The sequence below is a fragment of the Arachis hypogaea genome, chromosome 11 (genome assembly GCF_003086295.3).
Source record: "Arachis hypogaea cultivar Tifrunner chromosome 11, arahy.Tifrunner.gnm2.J5K5, whole genome shotgun sequence".
Classification (NCBI taxonomy): Eukaryota; Viridiplantae; Streptophyta; class Magnoliopsida; order Fabales; family Fabaceae; genus Arachis; species Arachis hypogaea.
In genome coordinates this window covers 19,325,990-19,340,238 of record NC_092046.1, presented here as the reverse complement: position 1 = coordinate 19,340,238, position 14,249 = coordinate 19,325,990, and the positions used below count along the sequence as shown (strand labels likewise).

The 14,249-nt window shown below is 36.1% G+C and overlaps 1 protein-coding gene across 1 annotated transcript; it reads left to right on the top strand.

Moving 5' to 3' along the window:
• Window positions 1-734: 734 nt before the first annotated feature.
• Window positions 735-2,848, top strand: LOC112721100 (uncharacterized). The gene is made up of 2 exons (XM_025772173.1): window positions 735-1,621; window positions 2,359-2,848. The coding sequence occupies exons 1-2, from the start codon at window positions 735-737 to the stop codon at window positions 2,846-2,848; spliced, it is 1,377 nt and encodes a 458-aa protein (XP_025627958.1).
• The last annotated feature ends 11,401 nt before the right edge of the window (window positions 2,849-14,249 follow it).

Genomic DNA, 14,249 nt, shown 5'->3' with positions numbered 1-14,249 from the left:
ATGAGAGTGAAGTCCATGAAGGACTTGTCGACGACATTCATGGGCTGCTAAACGAGACGTTTCGGCATGTGCTTGAAGGAGATAAAGATGGTGATGGGCCAAACGAAGATGCAAAAAAGTTTTATAACTTGCTTGAAGAAGGAAAACAAGAGTTATATCCTGGCTGTAAAAAATTTTCGACATTATCATTCGTTATCCGATTGTATTTGTTGAAGACTCTTAATGGTTGGAGCAACGCATCCTTTACTGCTCTTCTTGAGTTACTGAAAGAAGCGATTCCTCATTTGAATATTCCTGATTCTTTCAATAAAATCAAGGCCATGGTAAAAGATTTAGGACTTGGTTATAATAAAATTCATGCTTGTCCCAACGATTGTGTTCTGTTCCGGGATACATATGAAGATGAAGAATTTTGTCCTATTTGTGGAGCTTCCATGTACATAGAAAATGTTGAGGTAGATATAGAAGTTGATAAGTTGAAGAAAAAACCTGTGCCTGCAAAGGTCTTGAGGCATTTTCCCTTGATTCCAAGGCTTAAGAAGCTGTTCCTGTGTTCAAAAACAGCTGAATCACTAAGGTGGCACGATGAACATCGTTAAAAGGATGGAAAGTTAAGACACCCAGCTGATGGCCAATCATGGAAAGACTTTGACAGGCTTCATCCCGATTTTGCTGAAGAATCTTATAACATAAGATTAGGGCTAGCTAGCGATGGATTTAATCCATTTAGAACCATGAGCATCTCCCATAGTACATGGCCGGTAGTTTTGGTCGCATACAATCTTCCTCCATGGTGTTGCATGAAACCAGAGTATGTCATGATGTCCTTGCTCATCCCTGGACCATGTTCGCCTGGAAAAAGCATTGATGTGTATCTTCAGCCATTAATTGAAGAGTTGAAGGTTTTATGGGAAGTTGGAGTGGAAACATATGATGCTTCAAAGAATAAAACTTTTCAACTACATGCAGCACTTTTATGGACCATAAGTGACTTTCCAGCTTATGCTATGTTATCCGGTTGGAGCACAAAGGGAAAGTTAGCATGTCCTTGCTGTAATTATGACACCTCCTCTTGTTATTTAAAACATAGCTGGAAGATGTGCTACATGGATCACCGTAAATTTTTGGGTATGGATCATCCATATAGGATGGATAAAAGATCTTTCAATGGCAATGTTGAATTGAGGTCTTCACCAGCTTTATTAGATGGGGAACAAATTTTTGAAGATTTGAAAGATTTTGACAATGTATTTGGGAAGAAGCAAAAAAATAAAATTGATGGTCCATGGAAGAAAAGGTCCATTTTCTTTGAGTTGCCATATTGGAAGCAAAATACATTGCGTCATTGTCTTGATGTTATGCACATCGAGAAAAATGTATGTGATAACATAATTGGAACTTTATTAGACATTCCAGGAAAGTCCAAAGATCATGCAAATGCTCGTTACGATCTCAAAGATATGGGCATAAGAAAAAACCTTCAACCAAAGGAGATAGATGGTGGCAAGAAAGCAAAAATTGCTAAGGCTTGTTTTAACCTTACTAATCAAGAAAAAACTATTTTTTGTGATATTTTGAAGTCAGTAAAATTGCCATCTGGTAGTGCCTCTAACATTTCTCGGTGTGTTCATGTTGCTGAGAAAAGATATCAGGCTACAAAAGTCATGATGCTCATTTTATGTTGCATTATTTGTTGCAAGTAGCTATAAAATGCACAATGCATAATCAAGTAGCTGGCCCTTTAATTTATCTAGGTTCATTCTTTCGTTCCTTGTGCCAAAAAGTTGTTGAAAATGATACAATAGATCATTTGGAAGTAGATATTAGAGAGATTTTGTGCCAATTGGAAAGAATATTTCCTCCTAGTTTCTTTGATATAATGGTCCATTTGCCTATTCATCTGGTAAACGAGTTGAGGTTGGGTGGCCCAGTTCAATTTAGGTGGATGTACCCCATCGAGAGATATCTGTGTAGGTTAAAGTCCTACGTTCACAATAAGAGCCGCCCGAAGGTTCAATTGCTGAAGGATATTTAGCCGAGGAATGCTTGACATTTTGCTCAAGGTATTTAAGTCCTGATGTGGATACAAGGCTGAGTAGGAGGACACAAAATTATGATAATTGCAGTGAAGCTGACGTATGTCATGATAGCTATTTTGCATGCTTGGGGCGACCAATTGGTGGAAAGAGGAAAGGGCAACCTTTTTCTCTAGATACCAACTCAAAAATACAAGCTCATCGGTACATCTTATTTAATTGTGATAAAGTTAAAGACTACATTAGGTATTTTTCTTATATATTTTTCAATTACCAATTCTCTATTAGCAAATTTAACTTACTCGCTCTTTGCTTACTTTAGAGAGTATGAGGAACATGTCAACAATCAAACTAAAGGTAGAAAATGGAAGAAGGCAAAAACTCTAAGCCATGATTTTAGTGAATGGTTCAAAGAGCGTGCTTCTCATGAAGATGTTTCGAAACAACTTAAAGATTTGTCTAGAGGCCCAAACACAGTTGCAAAACGATTTTCTAGTTATGTAATCAATGGCTACAAATTTCAAACTAGAGAACATGATGCAAGCCACACAACTCAAAACAGTGGTGTGACTTTGGTGTGCGAAACACCAAGCTTTGCTAGTGCTAAGGACAACAACCCAATGACAAAAGCCGTAACATATTTTGGTGCAATAAATGACATAATTGAGTTAGACTATTATGCATGTTTCAAATTTGTTCTCTTCAATTGTGATTGGTTTGAAGTTGAGGAAGAGAATTTTGGTCTAACTTCAGTTCATTTTAATAAAAGATGTTCTCGGGATGATCCTTTTGTAGTGGATATAGGTGGTTAGGAAGTTTTATATGGGTTGTTATTGCTGTGTAGTGCTGCTTTATCCTTGTTAATGGCTGATTTCATGCCTTGTTTTGATTGAGCAATGATGATGATGGCCTTATTCTGAGCTGTTTTATAAGTGCTGATTTGGTTTTAGTGAGTTTATATGGGTTGATTTTGCTGTTTAGTGCTGCTTTATCCTTGTTAATGGCTGATTTCATGCCTTGTTTTGATTGAGCAATGATGATGATGGCCTTATTCTGAGCTATTTTATAAGTGCTGATTTGGTTTTAGTGAGTTTATATGGGTTGATTGTGCTGTGTAGTGCTGCTTTATCCTTGTTAATGGCTGATTTCATGCCTTGTTTTGATAGAGCAATGATGCTGATGGCCTTATTCTGAGCTGTTTTATTAGTGCTGATTTGGTTTTAGTGAGTTTATATGGGTTGATTTTGCTGTTTAGTGCTGCTTTATCCTTGTTAATGGCTGATTTCATGCCTTGTTTTGATAGAGCAATGATGATGATGGCCTTATTCTGAGCTGTTTTATAAGTGCTGATTTGGTTTTAGTGAGTTTATATGGGTTGATTTTGCTGTTTAGTGCTGCTTTATCCTTGTTAATGGCTGATTTCATGCCTTGTTTTGATTGAGCAATGATGATGATGGCCTTATTCTGAGCTGTTTTATGATTTGGTTTTAGTGAGTTTATATGGGTTGATTTTGCTGTTTAGTGCTGCTTTATCCTTGTTAATGGCTGATTTCATGCCTTGTTTTGATTGAGCAATGATGATGATGGCCTTATTCTGAGCTGTTTTACAAGTGCTGATTTGGTTTTAGTGAGTTTATATGGGTCGATTTTGCTGTTTAGTGCTGCTTTATCCTTGTTAATGGCTGATTTCATGCCTTGTTTTGATAGAGCAATGATGATGATGGCCTTATTCTGAGCTGTTTAATAAGTGCTGATTTGGTTTTAGTGAGTTTATATGGGTTGATTTTGCTGTTTAGTGCTGCTTTATCCTTGTTAATGGCTGATTTCATGCCTTGTTTTGATTGAGCAATGATGATGATGGCCTTATTCTGAGCTGTTTTATAAGTGCTGATTTGGTTTTAGTGAGTTTATATGGGTTGATTTTGCTGTTTAGTGCTGCTTTATCCTTGTTAATGGCTGATTTCATGCCTTGTTTTGATAGAGCAATGATGATGATGGCCTTATTCTGAGCTGTTTTATAAGTGCTGATTTGGTTTTAGTGAGTTTATATGGGTTGATTTTGCTGTTTAGTGCTGCTTTATCCTTGTTAATGGCTGATTTCATGCCTTGTTTTGATTGAGCAATGATGATGATGGCCTTATTCTGAGCTGTTTTATGATTTGGTTTTAGTGAGTTTATATGGGTTGATTTTGCTGTTTAGTGCTGCTTTATCCTTGTTAATGGCTGATTTCATGCCTTGTTTTGATTGAGCAATGATGATGATGGCCTTATTCTGAGCTGTTTTATAAGTGCTGATTTGGTTTTAGTGAGTTTATATGGGTCGATTTTGCTGTTTAGTGCTGCTTTATCCTTGTTAATGGCTGATTTCATGCCTTGTTTTGATAGAGCAATGATGATGATGGCCTTATTCTGAGCTGTTTAATAAGTGCTGATTTGGTTTTAGTGAGTTTATATGGGTTGATTTTGCTGTTTAGTGCTGCTTTATCCTTGTTAATGGCTGATTTCATGCCTTGTTTTGATTGAGCAATGATGATGATGGCCTTATTCTGAGCTGTTTTATAAGTGCTGATTTGGTTTTAGTGAGTTTATATGGGTTGATTTTGCTGTTTAGTGCTGCTTTATCCTTGTTAATGGCTGATTTCATGCCTTGTTTTGATTGAGCAATGATGATGATGGCCTTATTCTGAGCTATTTTATAAGTGCTGATTTGGTTTTAGTGAGTTTATATGGGTTGATTGTGCTGTGTAGTGCTGCTTTATCCTTGTTAATGGCTGATTTCATGCCTTGTTTTGATAGAGCAATGATGCTGATGGCCTTATTCTGAGCTGTTTTATTAGTGCTGATTTGGTTTTAGTGAGTTTATATGGGTTGATTTTGCTGTTTAGTGCTGCTTTATCCTTGTTAATGGCTGATTTCATGCCTTGTTTTGATTGAGCAATGATGATGATGGCCTTATTCTGAGCTGTTTTATGATTTGGTTTTAGTGAGTTTATATGGGTTGATTTTGCTGTTTAGTGCTGCTTTATCCTTGTTAATGGCTGATTTCATGCCTTGTTTTGATTGAGCAATGATGATGATGGCCTTATTCTGAGCTGTTTTATAAGTGCTGATTTGGTTTTAGTGAGTTTATATGGGTCGATTTTGCTGTTTAGTGCTGCTTTATCCTTGTTAATGGCTGATTTCATGCCTTGTTTTGATAGAGCAATGATGATGATGGCCTTATTCTGAGCTGTTTAATAAGTGCTGATTTGGTTTTAGTGAGTTTATATGGGTTGATTTTGCTGTTTAGTGCTGCTTTATCCTTGTTAATGGCTGATTTCATGCCTTGTTTTGATTGAGCAATGATGATGATGGCCTTATTCTGAGCTGTTTTATAAGTGCTGATTTGGTTTTAGTGAGTTTATATGGGTTGATTTTGCTGTTTAGTGCTGCTTTATCCTTGTTAATGGCTGATTTCATGCCTTGTTTTGATTGAGCAATGATGATGATGGCCTTATTCTGAGCTATTTTATAAGTGCTGATTTGGTTTTAGTGAGTTTATATGGGTTGATTGTGCTGTGTAGTGCTGCTTTATCCATGTTAATGGCTGATTTCATGCCTTGTTTTGATAGAGCAATGATGCTAATGGCCTTATTCTGAGCTGTTTTATTAGTGCTGATTTGGTTTTAGTGAGTTTATATGGGTTGATTTTGCTGTTTAGTGCTGCTTTATCCTTGTTAATGGCTGATTTCATGCCTTGTTTTGATAGAGCAATGATGATGATGGCCTTATTCTGAGCTGTTTTATAAGTGCTGATTTGGTTTTAGTGAGTTTATATGGGTTGATTTTGCTGTTTAGTGCTGCTTTATCCTTGTTAATGGCTGATTTCATGCCTTGTTTTGATTGAGCAATGATGATGATGGCCTTATTCTGAGCTGTTTTATGATTTGGTTTTAGTGAGTTTATATGGTTGATTTTGCTGTTTAGTGCTGCTTTATCCTTGTTAATGGCTGATTTCATGCCTTGTTTTGATTGAGCAATGATGATGATGGCCTTATTCTGAGCTGTTTTACAAGTGCTGATTTGGTTTTAGTGAGTTTATATGGGTCGATTTTGCTGTTTAGTGCTGCTTTATCCTTGTTAATGGCTGATTTCATGCCTTGTTTTGATAGAGCAATGATGATGATGGCCTTATTCTGAGCTGTTTAATTAGTGCTGATTTGGTTTTAGTGAGTTTATATGGGTTGATTTTGCTGTTTAGTGCTGCTTTATCCTTGTTAATGGCTGATTTCATGCCTTGTTTTGATTGAGCAATGATGATGATGGCCTTATTCTGAGCTGTTTTATAAGTGCTGATTTGGTTTTAGTGAGTTTATATGGGTTGATTTTGCTGTTTAGTGCTGCTTTATCCTTGTTAATGGCTGATTTCATGCCTTGTTTTGATAGAGCAATGATGATGATGGCCTTATTCTGAGCTGTTTTATAAGTGCTGATTTGGTTTTAGTGAGTTTATATGGGTTGATTTTGCTGTTTAGTGCTGCTTTATCCTTGTTAATGGCTGATTTCATGCCTTGTTTTGATTGAGCAATGATGATGATGGCCTTATTCTGAGCTGTTTTATGATTTGGTTTTAGTGAGTTTATATGGGTTGATTTTGCTGTTTAGTGCTGCTTTATCCTTGTTAATGGCTGATTTCATGCCTTGTTTTGATTGAGCAATGATGATGATGGCCTTATTCTGAGCTGTTTTATAAGTGCTGATTTGGTTTTAGTGAGTTTATATGGGTCGATTCTGCTGTTTAGTGCTGCTTTATCCTTGTTAATGGCTGATTTCATGCCTTGTTTTGATAGAGCAATGATGATGATGGCCTTATTCTGAGCTGTTTAATAAGTGCTGATTTGGTTTTAGTGAGTTTATATGGGTTGATTTTGCTGTTTAGTGCTGCTTTATCCTTGTTAATGGCTGATTTCATGCCTTGTTTTGATTGAGCAATGATGATGATGGCCTTATTCTGAGCTGTTTTATGATTTGGTTTTAGTGAGTTTATATGGGTTGATTTTGCTGTTTAGTGCTGCTTTATCCTTGTTAATGGCTGATTTCATGCCTTGTTTTGATTGAGCAATGATGATGATGGCCTTATTCTGAGCTGTTTTATAAGTGCTGATTTGGTTTTAGTGAGTTTATATGGGTCGATTTTGCTGTTTAGTGCTGCTTTATCCTTGTTAATGGCTGATTTCATGCCTTGTTTTGATAGAACAATGATGATGATGGCCTTATTCTGAGCTGTTTAATAATTGTTGATTTGGTTTTAGTGAGTTTATATGGGTTGATTTTGCTGTTTAGTGCTGCTTTATCCTTGTTAATGGCTGATTTCATGCCTTGTTTTGATTGAGCAATGATGATGATGGCCTTATTCTGAGCTGTTTTATAAGTGCTGATTTGGTTTTAGTGAGTTTATATGGGTTGATTTTGCTGTTTAGTGCTGCTTTATCCTTGTTAATGGCTGATTTCATGCCTTGTTTTGATAGAGCAATGATGATGATGGCCTTATTCTGAGCTGTTTTATAAGTGCTAATTTGGTTTTAGTGAGTTTATATGGGTTGATTTTGCTGTTTAGTGCTGCTTTATCCTTGTTAATGGCTGATTTCATGCCTTGTTTTGATTGAGCAATGATGATGATGGCCTTATTCTGAGCTATTTTATAAGTGTTGATTTGGTTTTAGTGAGTTTATATGGGTTGATTTTGCTGTTTAGTGCTCCTTTATACTTGTTAATGGCTAATTTCATGCCTTGTTTTGATAGAGCATGATGCTGATGGCCTTATTCTGAGCTGTTTTATTAGTGCTGATTTGGTTTTAGTGAGTTTATATGGGTTGATTTTGCTTTTTAGTGCTGCTTTATCCTTGTTAATGGCTGATTTCATGCCTTGTTTTGATAGAGCAATGATGATGATGGCCTTATTCTGAGCTGTTTTATAAGTGCTGATTTGGTTTTAGTGAGTTTATATGGGTTGATTTTGCTGTTTAGTGCTGCTTTATCCTTGTTAATGGCTGATTTCATGCCTTGTTTTGATTGAGCAACGATGATGATGGCCTTATTCTGAGCTGTTTTATAAGTGCTGATTTGGTTTTAGTGAGTTTATATGGGTTGATTTTGCTGTTTAGTGCTGATTTATCCTTGTTAATGGCTAATTTCATGCCTTGTTTTGATAGAGCAATGATGCTGATGGCCTTATTCTGAGCTGTTTTATTAGTGCTGATTTGGTTTTAGTGAGTTTATATGGGTTGATTTTGCTGTTTAGTGCTGCTTTATCCTTGTTAATGGCTGATTTCATGCCTTGTTTTGATTGACCAATGATGCTGATGGCCTTATTCTGAGCTTGAAGAAAACACGAGGTCCTACACAATGCTTGAAGATTCATGCAAGACAGTTGGAAGATAGAGAAGAAATTACTCTAGATATTGAAGGAGAGGCAATTGGTCCTACTGATGAAGCTGTAAATAACTTGAGCAAATTTTTGGGCACAGTGGCAAGGAATTCAGATTTTTGTCCATTAATTTACACAAATTGGAAGGGGATTAAAGATAAAGAAGCCATTTGGGAATATGTTCAAGTGAGAATATTATTATTGTCTCTTTTAGAAATTATTTGGAAATGTACACATGTATTTTATTCTTACTAGCAAATAATATTTGTGTTTTATAGGCTAAGTTCATTATTCCAACTGAAGGAAAGAGGATAGTCCTTGCTCGTATCAATGACAACTAGAGACGGTATAAGACCACAATCAAGCAAAATCATTTTCTGCCATACAAAAGTGTTAATGAAATGCTGAAAAATCGTCCTAAAAGCATACCTGAGAGTCATTTTCGCAAGTTGATTGCTTATTGGAGAACTGAGAAAGTTAAAGTTAAGACATGTGCAACTTATTGTAGTCTGTTTATGCAATTATGAGTTATATACATTTATGTGTGAAATATGATAATTTTTTGATAATACTTGTCTCTTGCTATGTAGAAAATGTCTGCGCAGAATAAGAAAAATAGGGCACAACAGAAATTTAGCCATCGAAAGGGACCAATAAATTTTGCAAGAATACGTGCAAGATTGGTACAATTTTTTATTCTTTGTGCATTTGTATGTGTATGTGGGGTGCAAGACTACGTGCATTTTTAACTCTATATAAATGCTTGTTGAACTGGACTTATAGGCTGCTTCTAAGGAAAATAATGAACCACCTACTCAAGCAGAAATGTTTGTTGAGACTCGCCAAAGCACAAAGGAAAAATCATTGGATGAAGACACTTTAGATGTTATTGTAAGTATTGGGAGTTAATTTGATTAAACTAGGTTATGGATTTCTTGTGTCTTGGTAATTTGTCCATCATTTGTGGTTATCTTTATTTGATTTGATGTTGTCAAATGATATATGTTGAGTCCAAGTGTGTAGTTACTCTTTTTTGTTATTATTATTTTTCTTCACATTAATATAGGCACATCTGCAAGCTGAGAATAAAAAGTCTAAAGAATCAGCAATTAGAGCTTTTCAATCCATATTTGGGAAAGAGAAGGCAGGGAGAGTGCGATGTCACGGAAGAGTTACCACACCAACTTTGTTGAAGAAAAATGAAGAAATTGCCACCCTTAAGAAACAACATGCAGTTGAGAAGGCATCATTAGAGGGTAAAGTTGATGTGATGCAAAAAGAAGTAGATGAACTAAAATCGCTTGTTAAGATGATGTTGCAACAAAAAAGTTCAGGAGTGGACCTTGAGATGTTAGCTGCTCAACTAGGAAGCACTTTAGGCAATCCGAACAATGATGCGCATGAGGAGGTATTATTTATTGTTAAAGTTTCTATATTGTTATCATATCTTAAATAATGGTTGATTATGTTGATGTTGATTCAATTGTTTTGTGTATCTTAATAGAAGAATGTTAAGATATATATGTTTCTCCTCTCTCTCTCAAACATTTTTAGTAGACATTATTAATATTAAAGATGTGTAGTTTTATATTTGATTTTTTTTTCTTTTTTTACAGGAAAACTATGTTGAAGGGGAAATCGAACTTGATTAAGGTCAAATTTTAAGAGCAAGTGTTACAGAGTAAAAGTCATAAACTTGTGGATCGGACATGATGATAAATCTATTTGCTACTTAGCTATTTCAACTCTTCTTTGTTATATTTTTTGCAGCATTAGATGATATAGTTCGAGGTTGTCATGATAGTATTGTGGTATTTTGAATGTGATTGCAGATCTTACAACAATCTTTGTAAGTCAAATTTGATGAAAAATATTCAATTATTTTTCTTTAGTGACTTTATTCAAATAGTTTAGATTATTTATTGACTCTAAATAATTAAAAAAATAAAATTAATTTTATTCACGAGAAAACTACTATTGTAAATAAAGAATTATATATTACAACAAAAAACTGTTGTCAAAAGTTACAAAGGACAACGGTATTAAAATCGTTGCCAAAAAACAACACCAACGGTAACACTTTAATACCGTTGTCTTAGATGACTATAAAATGGCAATTGTTTTCAAACCGTTGCCAAAATAACTAATGGTAACGCTTTTAAACCGTTGTCTTAGATGACTATAAAATGGCAATGATTTTAAAACCGTTGCCAAAAAAACACTAACGGTAACGGTTTTAAACCGTTGTGTTAGACAACTATAAAGTGGCAACAGTACAAAAACCGTTACCAAAAAACGACACCAACGGTAATGCTTTAAAACCGTTGCTGTTGTGGATAACAAAACTACAACAGTTTAAAACCGTTGCCAATCCAGGTACGGTTTTAAACTGTTGTATCATGAAAAAGAACGGTCTAAAACCGTTGCTTCTCGAGTAACGGTTTGAAACCGTTGTTTAAAATTTGTGTTCAAAACCGTTGCCTATACCAGTAACTTTGGCAACGGTTTTTTGGTTACCGTTGCCTTAGGTCAAAAACCGTTGCCTTTGATCATTGGCAACGGCCGCATATACCACAGGTCAAAAACCGTTGCCAAAGCGTTGCCTAAAGTTTAGGGAATGGTTTTTCAATATACAGCAACGGTTTTTGACCGTTGTGAAAAGCCTTGTTTGTTGTAGTGAAATGACACATCAACATTTGTGAAATTATATATTGTAAATAATGTAAAGTTTAAAATTTTAATTTCATTACAAATTTCAATCTTGAATCAGATTACTTCTTATAAGTATTAAAATGATATTCTAAAAGATTCTATTGAAATTGAAATAAATAGGTATTTATGATCATAAAAGATTCAGACACAAACAAAATTAACCAGGAAAAATTGAAACTAGAGTTATACCATGGTTCTGAAAATCGAACCGGACCGACCGATTCAACTAAATTAACCGGGAACCAGTCACCTAACCGGTCCGGATAAGGTCAGAAACCGCTTGGCAAAAAACGGTGAAAAACCGGTCAAACCAGCGGTTAACCAGAGAACCGGTAGAACCGTCCAGTTTTTTTCAGGATTTTCGGTTCGGGTATATAAGTTCTACGCGTCATTCCTACGCCACCCCCACCTCTTCATCTCATCTCTGAGAATGAGAAACCTTACCCTAACCTAACCCCAGCCACCAGCCCGCCATCACAATCCCCCATGGCCGAACTCTTCTTCTCCGGTAGATGGTGCTTTCGCCGCCGGCGGGAATCGTGGGTGCCGTCGCACTCTTCTCATCGCCAATCCCTTCTCATCTTTCCTCTTCTCGTCACCGTCGCACAAAGGAAGCGTTGAACCCGTGGCATAACCGTCGCGAAGGTTTCCCGGTTGATCGTCATCTCTTCAAGCGCGCGCTCTCTCTCTCTCACTCACTCTCTCTGTGTCTGAGCTTCGAGCTCTCTGTCGCTCTCTGTTCGAGTTCACTTCCCTTGTTCCATTGTCATCAGCCCGTCACTTCCCATTCCTCCCTCGCCGTCACTTTCCTTCCTCCTTCGCCGCCGGTAAGCGCTGCTGCTTTAATTAATATGGCTTGGTTTGTACATTTGTTAATAATACCAATTCTGGGTTTTGGGTTCTTTGATTTCTGATTCTGAGTTTGATAATTTTGCTTAATCCAAGTTACTATTTTTCTGAAATAATGATTGATTGAATGATTTGATTAAATATTTTCTTTGCTGGGTTAATTTGTTTGAGTTACTTTTATTGAAGGTTAATTTATTTTTGCTGGGTGTTGAAGATGGAACAGGAACAACAGCCAGAAGACATTATTTATTCAATTTGTTGAATGGTGATGTAATTCTGAATTCAATTTAATTTGGATTCTGACTTTGGAATTCGATTCAATTTAGTTTTTGCTACTGATATGTTTTTAGATTAGTTTGGATTCATAAGTTATAACTATACTGTTGATTAATTGATTTGCTGTTGAAAGTTTGAAACTATGTTCCCTTCCCTTTTTTCTGTGTAGTGTATTTTCCATTTTTCCCTCTCTAGCACAATAGCATGAAGACTAGAGTAAATGAATGGAACACAAGCACAATAATTCAAACACAAATGTGACAAGGGTGATGGCGAACAAGTGATCGTGAAGAGTCTTATAACCTGGGTTTGATCTAGCAACATAGTATTTTACTATTTGTCGATAATTCATTGTTGAGCTGGGATAACAGGTCGATTCATATCATGATAAGTAGAAGTATTTGGCTTGGCTAGTCCTTAAATGCTTGCTTCTGAGTGAAGCACGGAATTGTTGGAACCCTGTCTCTCTTTATTGTATGCTTCTGTTCAGTTTTCATGTCACATTCAACCTTCTAGGGTTGAAGGTGAAAAGCCTTATGGTAGACTAACAGTCTTCTTGTGAAGCATGAGTCAAAAACAGTGTCAATGTGCTTCTATCTATCTGAATCAGTGTATTTCAAAGTCCTGCATATGGTAAACTGGTTGTTATGTATCAACAAACTATGCTTGTCTGTACTAGTATACCTTTGTTTTGAATAGTATCATTCAATCTATTTATACTTTACAGCCACAATTTAAGTGTTGCTAGATGATATGTACACAAGCCATGCCAATTTAAATTGTTTTGGGTTTCTTAGTATCACTATATTTCTCTTTCTTAATGATCTATGAAATTGTTTAGTTATAAACTTTGATGTTTGAAGTTGTTTGTGAACCTCTAATATTAAGTTATGGATAATTTATTATGTGAAATTTTAAAGTTTATTAAGTTAGAAATTATTGAATTTATATATTTAAAATTATTTTTAGGTTTTTTAATAATTTTATTTAATATTTAATTAAACCGGTTGAACTCCGGTCGAACCAGTGAACCATTGAACCAGTGACCTCACCGGTTTATTGACTGGTCCGGTTCTCGCAACCTTGAGTTATACCCATGAAAGATAAGTTTTGTTTCATAAAAATGACCAATTGTTATTTTTTTCATAATTTCGTAAATACACTCTCATTTTTTTTCTTCCTTTCTCATCTTCCTGCCATAATCACCACGACAAAATCCACAATGCTACCAAATCTACTTATCTACCCTCACGAATTCTAGATAGATGCCGAATAATCCTCCTCCGTTTTCTCCCACTAAAACTTCAGAATTTTCTCATGATCTAACCCAACACTGCAACACTTCACCTCCGTCTCCTCAGCCGTTGTAAAAGCAGTAGCCTCCGACGCCCCTTTCTTCGCAAGCATAGCCCTAATCCTCGCAATCTCTTCCTTGAGCTGCTGGTATGCAAAATTGTGATCATCAACAATGGCGCCAAAGGACTTGGAGCTCTTAAACGTGAATCACACTTTGTCACAATTCCGCACAACTAACCAGCAAGTGCACTGGGTCGTCCAAGTAATACCTTACGTGAGTAAGGGCCGATCCCATGGAGACTGTCGGCTTGAAGCAAGCTATGGTCACCTTGTAAATCTCAGTCAGGCTAATTCAGATGGTGATAAAGAATTGATAATTAAAAGATAAAAAAACATAAAATAAAGATAGAGATACTTATGTAATTCTTTGGTTGGAATTTCAGATAAGTGTATGAAGATGCTTTGTTCCTCCTGAACCTCTGCTTTCCTATTGCCTTCTTCCAATCATTCATACTCCTTTCCATGGCAAGCTTTATGTTGGGCATCACCGTTGTCAATGGCTACTTCCCGTCCTCTCAGTGAAAACGTTCCAAATGCGCTGTCACCGCACGGCTAATCATCTGTCGGTTCTCGATCATGTTGGAATAGGATCCATTGATCCTTTTGCGTCTGTC

What these genes read in the sequence shown, in the direction of transcription:
- LOC112721100 (XM_025772173.1), top strand. Translation starts at nt 735, where the DNA reads ATGAGCATCTCCCATAGTACATGGCCGGTAGTTTTGGTCGCATACAAT. An exon ending in AGTGCCTCTAACATTTCTCG is followed by an intron (nt 1,622 to 2,358) that starts GTGTGTTCATGT and finishes TGCTTACTTTAG; the next exon opens with AGAGTATGAGGAACATGTCA.